Below are 17991 nucleotides of genomic sequence, written 5' to 3' on the forward strand. Positions count from 1 at the left end.
GAGAGGAGAGGAGAGGAGAGGAGAGGAGAGGAGAGGAGAGGAAAACGAGCACCAACATAGGTTCACAGATGATAAGCCTGCTGCTTTCAATCAGCGATCAAGAACTGCTGGCATATAGTAGATACTCAGTAAATAAATCCTTTTCCTTTTCATGTATTCTTTTAAAAATAACAGCAACATTTATCGAGCATTTGCTCTGTGCAAGGTGCTGTTCTAAGTGCTTCATATGGTTTCATTCACTTAACACTCACAACAACTTCATAAGGTATCTAAGTACTATTATTATTACTATTTTACAAATGAAGAAACAGACACAATTTGCTCACAAATATTTACTGAGCACCTTCTATGTTCCAGATATTGTGCTAGGTCCTGGGCATAAAACAATGGACAAGAAAAATATACTTCCTGCCCTTCAGGAACTCCATCTAGTGCATGAGATGGGCATTACCAGATAATGACACAAATAATTACTAAATCACAGAATGCTGTGATAGCACATCAAGGGGTAACCTGACCTAGTCTGGGAAGTCAAGGAAGGCTTGCCTGAAGGAGTCATATCGAAGCTAAAGATGAGTAGGAGATAGCTAGGGATAGAGGTGGAAATAGCATGTGCAAATGTCCTGGGATAAGAAAAAGGCTGAGGCATTTGAGGAAACAAGAAGCCAGTATGGCAGGAGTAGGAACAAGGGGAGAACAGAACCGGGTTAAGCCTGGAGAAGGAGCAAGGGCCAGTCTACATGGGGCCTTGAGATGTGTTTCAGACAAACACACCCCTGGAACAGGGAAGAGTCAGAGACACACTGAGTCTGGGTTTCAACAGTGCCTTCAGCTCAGTCTTTCACCAATAAGGTGGGAAAGTATAAACTAAGAATGGAATGGGCCGGGCACAGTGGCTCAAGCCTGTAATCCCAACACTTTGGGAGGCCGATGTGGGCAGATCATCTGAGGTCAGGAGTTTGAGACCAGCCTAGCCAACATGGCGAAACCCTGTCTCTACTAAAAACACCAAAATTAGCTGGGCGTGGTGGCACACGCCTGTAATCCCAGCTACTCAGGAGGCTGGGGCAGGAAAATCACTTGAACCCTGGAGGCAGAGGTTGCAGTGAGCCAAGATCACAGCACTGCACTCCAGCCTGGGCAACAGAGTGAGACTCCATCTCAAAAAAAAAAAAAAAAAAAAGCACAGAATGGAATGATTTGGTCAATTGAATAATATTTGCTAAAGAATACTGACTAATTTTATGCAATCTAAAAAAGCTCTCTAGTGACATGTTACAGAATTAAAACCTTGAACTTATATGAAACCACCTGTGAATAACAGGAAAAATTGCTAATGGAGTGACAGAGTCATAAATCCCAAGGACCCAGATGGGCTGGGAGGATGAACTAAAACCAGCAGGATGATTTCTCACATGAGATGTCAAGTGTATTTCTGATTTCTGGATATGAAGTAGTTTTGCTTCATAAAATATTGGAAGAAAGTCCCACTACATTGCACCAACCTCTCTAGCCCTAAAACAAGACACTACAGCTTTCCTAAGTGTCTAACCTTAGGAGTAATAGGTAGGACTCAGCAGTGAGAACACTAGTGCCTGTCATTCCCAAGAGATGAGTAAAGTACATGCTCCTTGAGATGAGCATGAACCCAACCACAGAGGGCTCCAAACTGTAGCTCGAAGGGGTCCGAACAATGAGGCAGGCCCTGCTGTACCAAAGAGATGCTGTATGTGATATGAGAGAGGTCTCCTGGCCCTGTATGCAGGAGACCAGCAAGGTAAAAGAGCCACCAAGCTCAACCTTGTGAATTGAGAACAATCTTGACTGTAATTCAGTCCGGTCTTCTGGAGACATTGAGAAAAATTTTAAAAGTTCTGAACTACTAACAGGGTAAAAGCCATATACAAAATTTTTAATTAAAATAAATATATATGCATATAGGTATTTGCTTATATATATTCATTCCTGCCTTTAGGTAAAATCAGTAACAACTGTACTTTTTCCAGATGGGGGAAGCCTGACTCGATTGTGGGTCGTATGAAAAGGGCCCAGAAATTTGCACCGACCTCGAGCCCAGCATGAACCAGCACCATGGTAACTGTCATGAAAAAGGCAAATGCTAACTTAGGCAGCATGAGATCATGGGAGAGAATGGCTCCACTCTATTCCAGGCTGTTCTAGGAAGTTGCCTTCTCTTCCAGGCACCTCTTTCATGGGGCACTAACAAGCCAGATGGTGTTCAAAGCAGAATAAAGAGGGGGCTGGGGGGACTGGAAACCATGAAATGTGAGGAAGAATTGAGGGACATGAGGACAGGGGGGACACATCTACCTAAAGAGAAAATTTATATAAAACGTAAGAGCCATCTTCAAATAGCTGAAGGGTTTCTCCACTGAAAAGACAGAAGACATTCTTCTCTCATACACAACAGGACAAAACAAGGAATAAAAGTATTAAGAAAGGTATTAAGTGTATTAAAAGTAATAACATCCTGGGTGTCCAAGAAAGAATACAAAAAAAGGTTACAGGAAGGTGGATTCTGGCTCAGTAAAGACAGAACTTTCATATAACCCACCTGTCTAAAAAAATGAAGAGTTAACTTATCAGAGAACTCCTCGGCCATGGACTATGTAAATACCAACCTATTTTAAATTCAATCCCCCACCTCCATGTGCCCCAATACCAATTAGCTCCAAATCAGCTCTATTTTTTCCATGAATAACCATCATATTCTAACATAGTGTATAAGTCTATTGTTGATTGTATGTTCTCACTGACTAGAATATAATATCCAGTTCAGTAAGAATTTTTGTCTGTTTTTGTTCACTCATGTATCCTTAATACCTAAAACTGCACCTGGCTTATAGTAGATGCTTAATAAATATTTGTAGAATGAATGAATGAATGGAGGCCAGAAAGCCAGGGATCATAAATGCTATATGGCAGGTACTCTTTTTTTTGTTTTTGTGTTGTTGTTTTTTTTCTTTTTTGGAGACAGCTCTGTCACTCAAGATGGAGTGCAGTGGCGCAATCACGGCTCACCACAGCCTTGAACTCCTGGGCTCAAGTGATCCTCCCATCTTAGCCTTGCAAGTAGCCAGAAACACAGGCACACACCACCACACCTAGCTAATTTCTTAAATTTTTTCTTTTTTTTTTTTTAGTGACAGGGTCTCACTATGTTGCCCAGGCTGGCCGCCACCTCGTGGGCTCAAGTGATCTTCCTACCTCAGTTTCCCAAGGTGTTGGGATTACAGGTGTGAACCACCATGCTCGGCCAAAGTAGATTCTCTTGATCTGGGTCCAGGGAAAAGCTACAGAAAGTCTCTGAACTCCCTAAAAGAAAATGCAAAATCTGGTACATAGGTGCATTTTTCTAGAGAGGGCTTTCGTCTGGTACCCAGAAAGATCCATACCTAAAAAAGGCTTAAGAATGCCTCAGCAGGCCAGGTGCGATGGCTCACCCCTATAATCCCAACACATTGGGAGACTGAGGCAGATGTATCGCTTGAGGTCAGGAGTTCAAGCCAGCCTGGCCAACACGGTAAAACCCATCTCTACCAAAAAGTACAAAAATTATCTGGGCATGGTGACACAAGCCTGTAATCCGAGCTATGGGGGAGGCAGAGGTGGGAGAATCACTTGAACCCAGGAGGTGGAGGTTGCAATGAGCCAAGATTGTGCCACTGCACACCAGCCTGGGCGACAAAGTGAGACCCTGTCTCAAAAAAAAAGAATGCCTCAGCAGATGAATCTCTGTTGGAGGGAAGGGTTGGACTTGAAAACATGTTAGGATCCTCACCAACTCTGATTCTACAATTCTGTGAAAATGCTGGAGTCTCCAGTTGAAGGGGGAAGAGGCAGAGGATTAAGACCAATAACACTCTGGGAGCCCCAAAACCACAGGAGCCTGGAACAGGTCAGAGCACGGTGGCTGCACTGCCTGCCCCTGTCCTGGCTCAGCAGCAGGTGGGGGAAAGAAAGCTGTGGATGGCTTCTGAGCAGGCCTTCCACCATCCTGCTCTTATCACCTCAGTTAAACATGGGGCAGCCACTGCTGAAAAGCTTTGACCCCTGAGTGGTGAGAGTGGGTGACTTCTAAAAGGTGCTGAGCAGTAATGAGCCTCAAGCTGCAGCAACAATTCTCCTTAGCGCTGGCATGAACCTCAGAGTCACAGGATTCCCCTACAGTTCTGGCAGAGCGCCCCCTAGGGTGGCTGGATGGATACTTTCCAGTATCCTATTGCTCTGGGAGGCTAGGCGTCAGGTAGAAAATCTGACTGCTTCAGAAAAAGAGAAAGAGGAAGGTGCTTGCTATTTTAACACGTAGCAACATATAAACAAATGGTTTGATAAACATTCAGGTGCAAGATACTATACTAAGCAATAGGGTGCACGGTGGGTGTTCAACAAATACTTACCTTAGTTGTTTATTAACTCAATATCACTCAGTCCTTCCATATATCCTCCACTTACCATATACCCTGCCATCTTGTGCAGTATTCAACACACATACATTCATGCACACTCATGCATATATACTGCTCTTTCAACACAAAGCTATCCAGTTTAAGATGGTTGTGTATTAATACAAGCCATCAGATTAACAAAAAATCCAAAGGCCCCAGTGGTTACCTGCTCATCATTGTCTGTGTGAATGCAGTTCTTGTCTGGGTTCAGCTCAGTCACTCTAGCTTTGATCCATTCCACACCAGATGGAATCACACTCGCCATGGGACGACCTGATGAGGACAATTGTTTGGCACCAGCACCCACCAGTGTCCAGATTGGCTGGTAGAAATGTCTCTAAGAAACAAAGTATTTGAAAATTTATTGCAGTTTGACACTGATCAAAAGGGGTCATAGCTAACAGTATGAGCTAGATTCCCTCAGTTACTCCCTCCTGACTCTTAGAGCATCATATGGAAAGGTCTCCACAAAATTAGCTCCCTCTATTATGTGTCTCCTATTATGGTAAGTTCTGAAGGACAGTCACTCAACACAAGAATTCTTCCAAGATTGTCGAAAAAGCTATAAACTATCTTTAGTGACCACTGCATTATTTATTGCTGAAAGTTGATTTGGTGTTTAATACGTACATGTTATATACACATGCGTATCTACACACATATTATGGATACTTCATATGAACAAATATTTTAAAAATTAAGCCCAGTAGCCTAAATATGGTCCCTCAGGAGCATGTGAAGACAGAGGTAAGTCTGGAAAGTTTACAGCCACTTCCAGGGGTCCTCTAAACTTCATTCACTTCCAGCTGTGTCTCCCAAGCCCAGTGAGGGCTGTGTTTCCTGATCAGCCTTTCTTCTACTTTCTCAGACCTTCAGAGACTGTACACCCAAAGACAGTAAGTACCAGATCCTACTCCACAATGCAATGCATGCCCAAACTTTCACTATCTTCTGGAGTTTTCTTGCTTCAGATGGTCCATTCTTTTTTTTTTTTTTTTTTTTTTAGACAATCTCACCCAATCACCCAGGCTGGAGTGCAGTGGCATGATCTCGGCTCACTGCAACCTCCACCTCCTGGGTTCAGGTGATGCTTCTGCTTCAGCCTTCCGAGTAGCTGGGACTACAGGCATGTGCCACCACACCTGGCTAATTTTTGCATTTTTAGCAGAAATAGGGTTTCACCAGGTTACCTAGGCTGGTCTTGAACTCCTGACCTCAGGTGATCTGCCTGCCTCAGCCTCCCAAAGTGCTGGGATTACAGGATGAACCACTGTGCCTGGCAACAGATAGTCCATTCTTGATCTAAGTTAGTTGTGAAAGTTCTGGACATAGGGGCAAAGGGCAGATTTGTATAATGGCCTCTAAGAATTCCAATCCACTTAGAGTAGACTGCGGACCAAGAGCTCTCAATATTGCCAAAATGCCTCAAAGTGGCGGGCCAGCACTGCCAAAACCCACAGAGAGGTGAAGAGGACACCAGGAATGACTCTGCAGTCTCCCTACAACCAATAATGTGATCCAAGAGGAGGAAGACAGTGGTCTCCATTTAAGAGAGCTCATCAATGGCCAGTCCATCTTGAACAGTAAGAGGAGCAAAAATACAAGCTCAGATTTTATTTTTAGACTATGAACATCAGCTCCAGCTATCACTAAACCAGACTCAGCAGGGAAAGTACCAAGCCTGTGGCTCTGGCAACTCCTTCCAGAAATTCCTGCCCTGTACTTTCTCACAGGGCAAGACAAACTTGATTCTGGCCACCTGAATTGTGCCCAGGTCCCAGAAGAGCCAGTCTCCTTACAAAGAGAAGCCCGACTGGGAGACCCACCCATGCATTAGCTAAAATACAACATACACCAGAAAGAGTGGCCACCTGACACAGCTCGCAGACTACTGTCATTTAAAGTAAGATTCCCGAATTGAAGAGATGCCACTTTACAAAGGAAAATGATAGAAACTGCCCCCTAGTTTCCTCCCAAATCATGGCCCTAGGTAACATCATTCCCTTGAATGGGACAAATCTTGAAAAGGAGTATGTCTTCCTTGTCCTGTCCTCCCCCTGAAACAGGCACCTGATCCATTTTGCTTTTTTCTCCCAAAGATACAGCTCCCAACCGGTACATGCCTAATTCCACAGGAAACATTAGGCAAACCACCAAAAATCTTGAATATTTTTCTGAAGCTTTTGGACAATCTTAATATGTTTTTTGCGAGACAGTGCCTTACTCAGTCTTCCCTCCTAGTGTCAGCTACCTTTTCTCCCTTATAATCTGCCCTTGCATTTAAGTTTCTAAGCCCACTGACAGCTTTCCAGAGGCCTCCCTGCCCCCCAGCGCATCATCACTTCTCCAGACGGGAACGGATAAGAAGGTGCAGTGGCCATTGATTTTCCTCTGGGCAGGAGGTTGGCATTGGGAGAGTGTCGTGGGTTGAATTGTGTCTCTCTCAAAGAAGGATGTTGACGTTCTAACCCCAGTACCTGGGAATGTGACCTTATTTGGAAATAGGGTCTTTGCAAATGTAATCAAAGTAAGATGAGGTCATTCTTGAAGAGTGTGCCATAAATCCAACGACTTTGGATTTCTAAGAGGGTCATGTAAAGACACAGGGACACAGAAACACACAGAGAACATTCTGTGAAGATGGAAGCAGAGAACGGAGTGGTACAACTGCAAGCCAGGGAGTGGCAAGGATTTCAGGGTAATCACCAGAAGCTGGGAGAGAGGCATGAGACAAAGCCGCCTGCCCATCCCTCTCACCCAGGCTGCAGGGGAGCATGGCCTTGCCCATAGCTTGGTTTCAGGCTTCTAGCCTCCAGAACTGTGAGGGAATAGACGTTTGTTGTTTTAAGCTACCCAATTTGTAGTAATTAGTTATGGCAGCCCTAAGAAACTAATACAGAGGAGAACAGTAAAAGCCAAGAGATCTGTCCTCTCTCTCTTTCCCTCCACTTCCTCCCAGTCCTTTTGGATAGGCTGCTTTCTGTGCCCAGGAGAAGCCCTAGCCTGGACACATGAAGACCCACTGCTTGATAGTCATACCCAACCCCAGAACACACACACACACTCACACACACACATATACACACACGTACACACACACCCAGGCCCTCAAAGGGGGAGGCTTACCTCACTGGGCTCAACAATGGCCACATTCTCTGCACCCACTTTCCTCTTCATGCGAGCGGCCATGGTGATCCCACCACTGCCCCCACCCAGCACCAGCACCTCATAATGGTTCCTGGCTGCATGGCTGGCCCCGGTGTGCAGCTGAAGGAGGCCGGCCTGCTGAGTGCCCAGCCTGAGCAGGCAGGCAAAGAGCTGGGCACGGGACCCCAATACCACAGCCACCAGTGGCACCATCTTCAGGCAGGATCAGTCTGGAAGGGAAGAGACAGAGCTATGAGTGCCAAGGTAGAAACCATCATGGGACTGAAGCGTTTTCTTCCCAGGAGGAACGGAGGCCAGCATCTGGCCCACTCCCACTGGTCCCCATCATCTCTCAAGACCACTTTCCCCTCTGGCTATGGTCCCAAGGCCTCCTGAGAGCACCCAATTGGTAGCTATCAATTGATTATACTTTCCATTTCTCCCCTTCCTCCTACGCTCAGGCTATCGAGGACTTGGAACCAAATTCCCCAATTCTTTACTTCTTTCCTAATAACCTGTCTGTGCCCATCCTTGTCCATCCATAAGATCTAGGGCACCATCTGGCTGTATCCAGCTGTTGGCCCATTCTCCACTGAGGTACACTCTCCAATGCTTTCTCTGGGTTTTCAGTCCATTAAAACTGATATACGAGTCCACAATTAGAGACCTACAACATTCCTTGCAGTAAAAAGCACCTGAGACCTTGCTGAAACAGAAACCATCCAGCAAGAAACCCACCTTCTGCAACTCAGAGTACCCACCAAGACAATCAAGGCCGCAGCCCCCATCCGGAGGCCTCCTGGCTCTGCTTGCCCAGGGAAATACAATGTAATTAAATCACTGGCTACAGACACACAAATGAAGGCCCTCCACACCTCTAGCAATTTCAGCCAGATGATTTCAGAAAGCCATAAAAGGAGCCCTACGTGGTATCATAAAGTTATATTTTACTGAAGGAATCTGCACATGCTGCTGACCAGTCTCTTATTACATCCAATTCAGTAAACAATTTATCCTTAACAGTTCCTCCGAGAGACTCACTTTACCTTTAAGAAAACCTGTTTCTACTCTGAGCAGTGAGTGCTTTGGCAGAGAGGAAATTAAGGCTTCTCAGAGACTGACCTTTGCTTCACCCCACGCACAAAGCTGGCCTGACAGCCAGGACCCCATCCACTTGTAAACCTTGAGTGATCCCGACTCATATCTCCCTCCCTGGGTATGACAGTGCCCCAAATCCTACCGTCAAGTCCAATGCTTAGGGTTCAACACTGCTCCAAGAACCCTTTATTAAAATGCAAGTGTCCAGCTGGGGATTAACACTTACAGCTGCTAAGGTTACTAACTTCTTAATGAAATGACTTCATTATATCATTTTCCCCCTCCCGACTGGAGAAGAGGAAATCTGCACAAGGGGATTAGAGAAAGCTGAGAGGGCAAAGGGGCTATAAAAAGAAAGGCCTTGGAGAGGCGGAAAAATAATAGGGAATGGGAAAGAGGAGCCGAGGGGCTGTTAAGATTAACTTTATTCCAGAGTTTTGGTGCCCCAACAACTTCTCCAGTATTTCAGATCTGAGAAGCAACCTAGAGCTGTACGAAGGGGACTTGGAGGCCCACGGTAAGTAGAACAGGCACATACAGTGTTTCCAAGAGTCTAGAGTCAATACAACCCTTCTGGAAACTTACGCTTTGACCCTGCATTTCCATTTCTAGGAATCTAATCTAAGGAAATAACCTCTAATACTGAAGAAGAAAAACCACTACAAAGATGTTTTTCACAAATGTATTCATAATCTGGTCACCCCTCTGCTAATTGGCTTGTGGATTAGGGCTAATTATGTCCTGGGGACAGAAAAAAAAACTGCAGTCTCCACACAGGCCAGGAAAGGCTCAGGACACCACTTTAATATGGGGATAGAGAGCAATCCAAATATCAAAACACTGGGGAAGGGTTAACTAAAACATGGAACCCAAGATGATTTCTGTAGTCTTTTAAAATTATGTTCATAAAAATTACGTAGGCCAGGTGTGGTGGTTCACACCTGTAATCCCAGCACTTTGGGAGGCCAAGGCAGGTGGATCACCCGAGGTCAGCAGTTCAAGACCACCCTGGCCAATATGGTGAAACCCTGTCTCTAGTAAAAATACAAAATTTTTTAGCCAGGCGTGGTGGTGTGCACCTGTAATCCCAGCTACTAGGGAGGCTGAGCCATGAGAATTGCTTGAACCCAGGAGGCAGAGGTTGCAATGAGCTGAGAGATCGTGCTACTGCACTCCAACCTGGGTGACAGAGTGAGACTCTGTCTGTCTCTCTCTCTCTCTTCACATATATATATATATAATGTTTACATCATGATCAGGAAACAAATTAGAAATGCAGTATTCTCTCAACTATGTAAGAGAAAATGTATCAGAAAAAACAAAGCCAAAATCTTAAAACTGGTAAGTGGTTTTCTCTGGGTTTTAGAATAATGAGTGATTTTGATTTCTTCAGCTTTTACGTATTTTATAAAAGTCTCTACTATACACATACATTAATATTGGCTGGGCATGGTGGCTCACACCTGTAACCCCAGCACTTTAGGAGGCTGAGAGTGGGGGATCACCCAGGAGTTTGAGACCAGCATGGAAAACATAGGGAAACCCCATCTCTATTTAAAAAAAAAAAAAAATTAGCCAGGCATATTGGTGCATCCAGCTACTAGAGAGGCTGAAGTGGATGGATCACTCAAGCCCAGGAGGTCAAGGCCACAGTGATCTGTGATTTCACCACTGCACTCCAGCCTGGGGACAGAGGGAGACCTTGTCTCAAAATAAATAAATAAAATTAATATTAATAAAATCTTTCTTTAGATGATAATTAACATTTACTAAGTCCACTACATAAGCATTTAACTTGTGAGTTGGCTACCACTATCATTCCCATTTAACAGATGGTAAAACTAAGGCAGATAGCAGTTAAGTGACTGTCAAGGTTATACAGCCCATGGGTGGACTGTGATTTGTACCCAGGTATTTTTGTGTCAGAGCCTCTACTTTAAACCACTACACCGTACTATCTCTATGACCTTTAGAACAATATGTCTCAACAGCAACAAAACAATGCTTGTGTGATAATGTTAAATGGGAAAAAAAAAAAAAGGGGTATACTTTCTACAACTTCCCAGAAAAGGGAAACCATTTTTCAAGGTACTGATACCTAAATATTAGCAATGGTTTTAATATGATTATAATTATTTTTCCTCTTCTTTGTGTGTACTTTTCTCAAATTTTCTTTAATACATTATACATTTAAAATTTCTTAAATTACTCAAACAGATTTTTTCTAGATTGAAGAGAAGAAGAAATCACCAAGTAAGACATGGATGTTTCATACGGAAGGAAGAAGATATTTCATGGTGCATACCCAGTCATCACATCCTGCCTTTCTTTCTAAATGTCCACAGAATGATAGAATCACAGCGCAAAACTTCTCACTTTCCAGAAAATAAAAATCATGTTTTCATGGTCCTGACACTATATCTATCCCCATGGAAAAAGCCCCATAGAAAGAACCCCACAGGGCAGGGGCAGGAGGAGGCCTGGCTCAGTTTCTGATTTCCAGCCACCCCGTCTGAGGTTGTTTGGCCTCCTAGTGGTACAAGAGTTGAGAAAAAATTATTCAGGCAGATAGTGAGGGTATGGAAGTCCTCGGTAAGGTTTTCATTTTAATGAAAAGCAGCCCCAAGTCATTTTCCTGTCTAACAAAGAGCAGCCTGTAAAATCGAGATGCAGACATAGATGCTGGCAATTGTGCCAATCATGTTCAAGATGGCGGCTCCATTTTCCCTCTGTCAGCCATGTGTACAGTAAGGAGCAGATAAGATGGCCCCAACTAAGGGGAATGTTCATTTGCATAATAAGATTAGGGTGCGGAGGCCAGCCTTCCTGACGCACTATGTAAACATCACACCTGATCAAACCAATCTGTGAGCCCTATTAAATCAGACACGGCCTCCACCAACCTGACTGTAAAATCTGATACATCCACCACCAGCCAGGTCCTTCCACTCAGAAGACCCCTCTCTCTCAATAGAGTTGTTTTTCTTTCTCTTTTCTTCTGCCTATTAAACCTCCACTCCTAAACTCCTTGTGTGTGTCCGTGTCCTAAATTTTCCTGGCGCAAGACAATAAGTCATGGGTATACACCCCAGTCAACGTAGCCACTTCACTAGCTCCCTTCCAGGCTAACACCTCATGGTTCCTCTCTTGAAAATGTACACAAATATTTCTCTCACTCAGCCAAGAAGGCTACTTCTGCTTTATTTCATTAATTATCCATAGCCTATTCCTGGATTCAGTATTTATAAACAAAAAGTCCTCTGAACCAGTTTTATTGACATCATTGACAGTCACATAGTAGAATGTCCTGGCCTTTGCAGTCAAATTTCACTTTCAAACTATAAGCAACAACTTCAAAAACACAAAAGAATATGTTAGAGGGAATGTCCAAGTTTCAAAATGCCGAAAAATCTCAATTACTCTCTAATTCTAACAATGTAACTTCACCTAAACTTCCAAATCAGAAAACCCAGAACCATAATCCAGCCCTGCCTGTGGAGAAGGTGGAGCATGATGCAATGTCAAAGAAACAAACCAGGGCAAGAATCATAATTTTTTAATGCCATTTCTTTTTTTTTTTTTTTTTTCTTTTTTGAGTCTGGCTCTGTCACCCAGGCTGGAGGGCAGTGAGGAGATCTCAGCTCACTGCAACCTCCACTTCCCGAGTTCAAGCGATTTTCCTGTCTCAGCCTCCTGAGTAGCTGGGATTACAGGCACGCGCCCCCATGCCCAGCTAATTTTTTGTATTTTTAGTAGACATGGGGTTTCACCATTTTAGCCAGGCTGGCCTCATGTAATCTGCCCACCTCGCCGTCCCAAAGTGCTGGATTACAGGCATAAACCACCCCACCCAGCCTAAATGCCACTTTTAAACCATGGTGTAATATAAAACATATTCTTTCTTTGTTCCTGGCTCCTAGCTCAAAGTTCCTAAAACCCTTGGGATTACCTGAGTGATGGAAGTGTCATTTGTTTTTCATAATGAGTCCCTGAGTTTATGCTAGTAAGGTGACTCAAGGTGGGATCCCTAGATGGCTTCAGGATGGGGCTGGTCACCAGAAAAACCAAACTTGTGACTGTGATTAGAGGGCTGGAACTCTCAGTCCCACCTCCAACCTTGGGAAGGGGAGTGGGGCTGGAAACTGAGCTCTATAAAAGCTCTTCAACAATAAGACAAGAGCTTCCAGGTTGGTGAACTCACTGATGTGCTGGATGGTGGTATGACCAGAGAGGGCCTGGAAGCTCTGCACCACCCTGCTACCTTGCCCTGTATGTCTCTTCCATATGGCAATTCCTGAGCTGTATCCCTTCTACTAAACCAGTAAACCGAGGTAGAGTGTTCCCCTGAGTTCTTTGAGTAGTTCTAGCTGTTTATCGAACCTGAGGAGGATGGATCATGGGAGCCTTGGAATTTGTAGTTGGCCAGACACAGGTGCGGGTCCCCTTGGGGCCAGCAGCAGATGCCCTGCCTGGCTGGCATCTGAAGTGAGGGCAGTCTTGCAGGACTGAGCTTTAAACTATGGGGCCTCCACTAACTCTGGAAGCTAATGTCACAACTGAATTGAATTACTGGGCACCTAGTTGGTACTGATTGGTATTGAAAAAGATAACATATTTGATATTAGAAGTGGCATCAGAAAACATCACTTAGGAACCAACAGGAATTACTGACATTGACCTAAAGTAAGTCTATAGTAACAAGCAGAGAAAGAAACAGTTGAAGGAAGTAACAGCCACACAATCTTTCTTTCTTTTTTTTTTTTTTTTTTTTTTTGAGGCGGAATCTTGCTCTGTCGCCCAGGCTGGATCTCGGCTCACTGCAACCTCCACCTCCCGAGTTCAAGCGATTCTCCTGCCTCGGCAGCCAGGAGTAGCTGGGATTACAGGTGCCTGCCACCACACCCAGCTAAGTTTGTATTATTAGTAGAGATGGGGTTTCACCATTTGGCCAGACTGGTCTTGAACTCCTGACCTCAAGTAATCTACCTGCCTCGGCCTCCGAAAATGCTGGGATTACAGGTGTGAGCCACCCTGCCCGGCCAGCCACACAATCTTAACCAGAAGGCAAAAAAAAAAAAAAAAAAGGGAGGCTTACGCCTATAATCCCAACACTTTAGGGAGGCTGAAGTGGGTGGGTCACTTAAGATCAGGACTTTCAGAACAGCCTGGCCAATGTGGTGAAAACTGGTCTCTTCAAAAATTAGAAAAAATTAGCTGGACCTGGGGGACATGGTTGCCCGCGCCTGTAATCCCAGCTACTCTGAAAGCTGAGGTACAAGAATTGCTAGAACCCGGAAGGCGGAGGTGACTGTGAGCTGAGATCACACTGCTGCACTCCAGCCTGGGCAACAGAGTGGGACTCTGTCTCAAAAAAAAACAAAAAAAAAAAGAAGAAGAAGAAGACCAAACTGGACCCTAAAGTCAGCAGAAAAAAAATAGAAAACTGAAAACTTCTGTCAGCAAGGAGCATAAATCTGATATGATTTCTTAGTCTCCTCAGAAGATAGCCTGAAACACTTAACTTTTTTAAGAAATAAGAATTAACTACCGGCCGGACGTGGTGGCTCATGCCTGTAATCCCAGCACTTCAGGAGGCCAAGGTGGGCAGATCACTTGAGGTCAAGAATTTAAGACTAGCCTGGCCAACATATCGAAACCCCCTCTCTACTAAAAATACAAAAATGAGCCAGGCGTGGTGGCGCACACTTGTAATCGCAGCTGCTTGAGAGGCTGAGGCACAAGAATTGCTTAAACCCAGGAGGCAGGGGTTCCAGTGAGCCGAGATCATGCCACTGCACTCCAGCCTGGGCAACAGAATGAGACTGTCTCAAAAAAAAAGAAAGAAAGAAAGAAAAAGAAAAAAATCAATAAATAAAGTAAATTTAACTTTCATGTACCAAACGGCACATGCAATATATATTTTATAATCAAATAGTATTTTGCTTTTAAGTTAGATTAATATTCCTCTATTAATTCTAAATTGATTGCATCCCTCCTTCAAAGAATCGGAATGAATGCTTTGATACAACCGCAGTCTAACTGGAAAAGTAAAGTCCCTGTTGATTGAAAGATAAGACAGCTGACTGGGCATCCCCTACTTCCATCACTGGCTCCTGGTTCCACACCTGGTCTGGACAAGTCTTTGGGACTTCATACCTTTCCACTACAGCCCTTCCTGGACAAGCAATACAGACTGCCTGTGTCAAAAGTTTCCTAATCTTATGTCACATGACATGGTTTGTGAGCAGCCAGGGCACCTGGCAGAGTTCAAACAGAGCTGCTCGCTAAGTAAGAAGTACTCAGAGCATTCTTAATGAAAGATCCACCAAGCCAAGGATTGTCATCAACCCTTCAGCTATTTTTGCTTTTGAGGACACAGTGGGTCTCTGACTTACAATTGTCTCCTCTCAAGCCTAGGCCAGGCTGGGCCCACTCTGCTTTGGGTTTCAATAACCACAGGGTCAACCTTTAACAGATCGCTTTGCAGAACACTTCCAAAATCAAAGAGGAAAACAGACAACAAACAGGCTCCAGCTCTTGTCGCCTACCCTGTTCCTCCCGCCAGACCCGGGCCAAGCTTACTGTGAGCTGTCGGTCTGGATCTGTAGCTTCCAGTCTCAGGGCACCAGCGAGCACTGTGTACACAGCACGGATCAGGCTTACACCTGGTGCCCAGGTGGAGGAACTGCTGGAAAACTCCTCCTCCTCCTTAACTAAATCCTCCCACCTGGGCTTTCTGGGCATATTTAATTAATTAAGTCAGCCCTAATGCTATTATCAGTTATTTACACCTCTTAACCAAATATTTTCTTATTTCACATCCAGAAGACAGGATTTGGTAGGAAAATAACCTATTTTGGCCGGGTGTGGTGGCTCATGCCTGTAATCTCAGTACTTTGGGAGGCCAAGGCAGGCGGACCATGAGGTCAGGAGATCAAGACCATCCTGGCCAACATGGTGAAACCCTGTCTCTCCTAAAAATACGAAAATTAGCTGGATGTGGTGGCGCATGCCTGTTATCCCAGCTACTGGGAAAGCTGAAGCATGAGAATCGCTTGAATCCAGAAGGCGGAGGTTGCAGTGAGCCAAGATCGCACCACTGCACTCCAGTCTGGCAACAGCGCAAGATTCCGTCTCAAAAAAAAAAAACTATCATCGAAATAATAACTAACATTTCTTGTTTACCAGTTGTACTTGTGCTGTCTCAAAGACTCCTCATAACCTTATAAATAGAATTCCCATTTTACAGATGATAAAATTGAGGGTTTGAGTAGAGATAGAGAACTTGCCTAAGGTCACATGACTAAGCAACAGAACTTAATTCAAACTAATAATTCAGGAAAAATGCCTATTGGCTGAAATTATTTTATTTTGTTTTTGAGACAGTCTCGCTCTGTTGCCCAGGCTGGAGTGCAGCAGCATGATCTCCACTCACTGCAGCCTCCACCTCCTGGGCTTAAGCGATTCTGGTGCCTCAAGTCTCTGGAGTAGCTGGGATTACAGGCACCCACAACCATGCCCAGCTAATTTTTCTACTTTTAGTCCAGCTAATTTTTCTACTTTTAGTAGAGACAGGATTTCGCCATGTTGGCCAGGCTAGTCTCAAACTCCTGGCCTCAAGAGATCCACCCGCCTCGGCCTCCCAAAGTGCTGCGATTGACGGGCCTGAGCCACCAGGCCTGGCCCAAGCTACTTTAAATTTGAGTGAAAATAAAATAATCCCAGCACTTTGGGAGGCCGAGGCGGGTGCATCGCTTGAGCTCAGGAGTTTGAGACCAGCCTGGGCAACAGGGCGAAACCCCATCTCTACTAAAAATACAAAAATTAGCCAGGCGTGGTGGTGTGCTCCTATAATCCTAGCTACTAGGGAGGCTGAGGCAGGAGAATCACTTGAATCCAGGAAGAGGAGGTTGCAGTGAGTGGAGATTGCCTCACTGCACTCCAGCCTGGGCCACAGACCAAGACTCTATCTCAAAAAAAAAAAGTTAAAATAGCTTGGTTGAATGCCATGGAGTGAGGTGGGAGATAAGAGTGAATATATGTTTTGTTTTGTTTTTTTCTAACAGAGTTTCACTCTGTTGCCCAGGCTGGAGTGCAGTGGCATGATCTCGGCTCACTGCAACCTCCTCCTCCCAGATTGAAGCAATTCTCCTGTCTCAGCCTCCTGAGTAGCTGGGATTACAGGCACGCACCACAACACCCAGCTAATTTTTATATTTTTAATAGAGACAGAGTTTCATCATGTTGGCCAGGCTGGTTCGAACTCCTGGCCTCAGGTGATTCATCTGCGTCAGCCTCCCTGTTATTAAATTTTAGCTTACTAAATAAACTGAAAAGAAGGAAATTAAGTTTTTTGGCAGAGAAGGGCAAGGTACAATAATAGTACTGATTTAATTTTTTAAGAGTCTTTATCTTTTAGAAATATACACTGAGATTCTTATAGCTGAAATGACTCAGAATGTGCTTGAAAATATTTTAGGAGGTGTAAGTGGGTAGGGGTGTCGACGAAACAAAATGGGCCATGAGTTGGCAATAATTTGAAATCAGTGGATGGATATATATGGGGAGTTCCTTGTGGCAGTCATTTTTGTACATGTTTGATGAAAGTTTACACAATAAAAACTTAAAATGAGTGAATGAATGGAAAATCAAAAAAACAGTATGTCAGAGTGAACACTGATTTTGCTCTTTAGTCACTGAAATGTTAAGGTTTGGACATATTTCAATAATAGCAAGATATTAGCAACACAAGTAATAGCGACACAACTTATAATCATACATCCTCCCATGTGCATAGAGCTTTACAATTCAGAGGGCCCAAACCGGAGCCCATACTGGAAGTATTGATATCACTTTACAAATGGGGAAACTGAGGTTCCAAGAGGCGAGGTCACTCAAGGGTTTCACACACTGCGTCAGCAGCAGGGCCAGAGCTAGCATGAATTCTTTTCTGATGAGGAACTTTTCTGAATATCCTTTGCAGCAGCAATGCAGGCATTAGCAGGAGCTAGCAATTCAGAGAGGGAGCAATTCCCAGTCTGCACCTTCCAACTCCAGGGATGGCCCCTCTGCTGCAATGGGGCAGAACAGAAGAGTCCTGCATCCCTGGGTGGCCCCACATGCTGTCTCCTAGAGGGACAGGCTTCTAAGAAGGGGCAGATCTGGGTTTTATGGGCATTGAAGCCTATACAATTTGGGGCTTCAAATTTGGGGTTTCATAACCCAAAATTACAAATACAAAATTAGATACAATATCTAATATGTATTTTGAATAAGA

At 44.4% G+C, this 17991-nt stretch overlaps 1 protein-coding gene and 1 long non-coding RNA gene across 4 annotated transcripts in view; one reads left to right on the forward strand and one right to left on the reverse strand.

Moving 5' to 3' along the window:
* The window catches only part of SQOR (sulfide quinone oxidoreductase), a 61114-nt gene that overhangs the window by 30459 nt on the left and 12664 nt on the right, over window positions 1–17991 (reverse strand). Inside the window, exons 1-3 of one of the 2 annotated variants that reach the window (XM_017872815.1) lie at window positions 15297–15387; window positions 7596–7846; window positions 4636–4806 (exon numbers count right to left, since the gene is read on the reverse strand). In XM_017872815.1, the coding sequence (XP_017728304.1) occupies window positions 4636–4806; window positions 7596–7829 (405 nt within the window). In that variant the 5' untranslated portion in view covers window positions 7830–7846; window positions 15297–15387. Of the gene's footprint in view, window positions 1–4635; window positions 4807–7595; window positions 7847–15296; window positions 15388–17991 lie in introns of those variants that run through there. The other variant, XM_017872814.1, reaches the window with a different exon arrangement.
* On the forward strand, window positions 7787–11093 carry LOC108530120 (uncharacterized). Of its 2 annotated transcripts, none has more exons than XR_001885762.1 (3): window positions 7787–7880; window positions 9148–9231; window positions 10932–11093. It is a non-coding gene; the product is annotated as an uncharacterized LOC108530120 (long non-coding RNA). The 2 variants fall into 2 exon arrangements; XR_001885761.1 differs by having other exon boundaries at window positions 7853–8025.

The sequence above is a fragment of the Rhinopithecus bieti genome, unplaced genomic scaffold (genome assembly GCF_001698545.2).
Source record: "Rhinopithecus bieti isolate Rb0 unplaced genomic scaffold, ASM169854v2 scaffold_6945, whole genome shotgun sequence".
In the NCBI taxonomy this organism is placed as follows: Eukaryota; Metazoa; Chordata; class Mammalia; order Primates; family Cercopithecidae; genus Rhinopithecus; species Rhinopithecus bieti.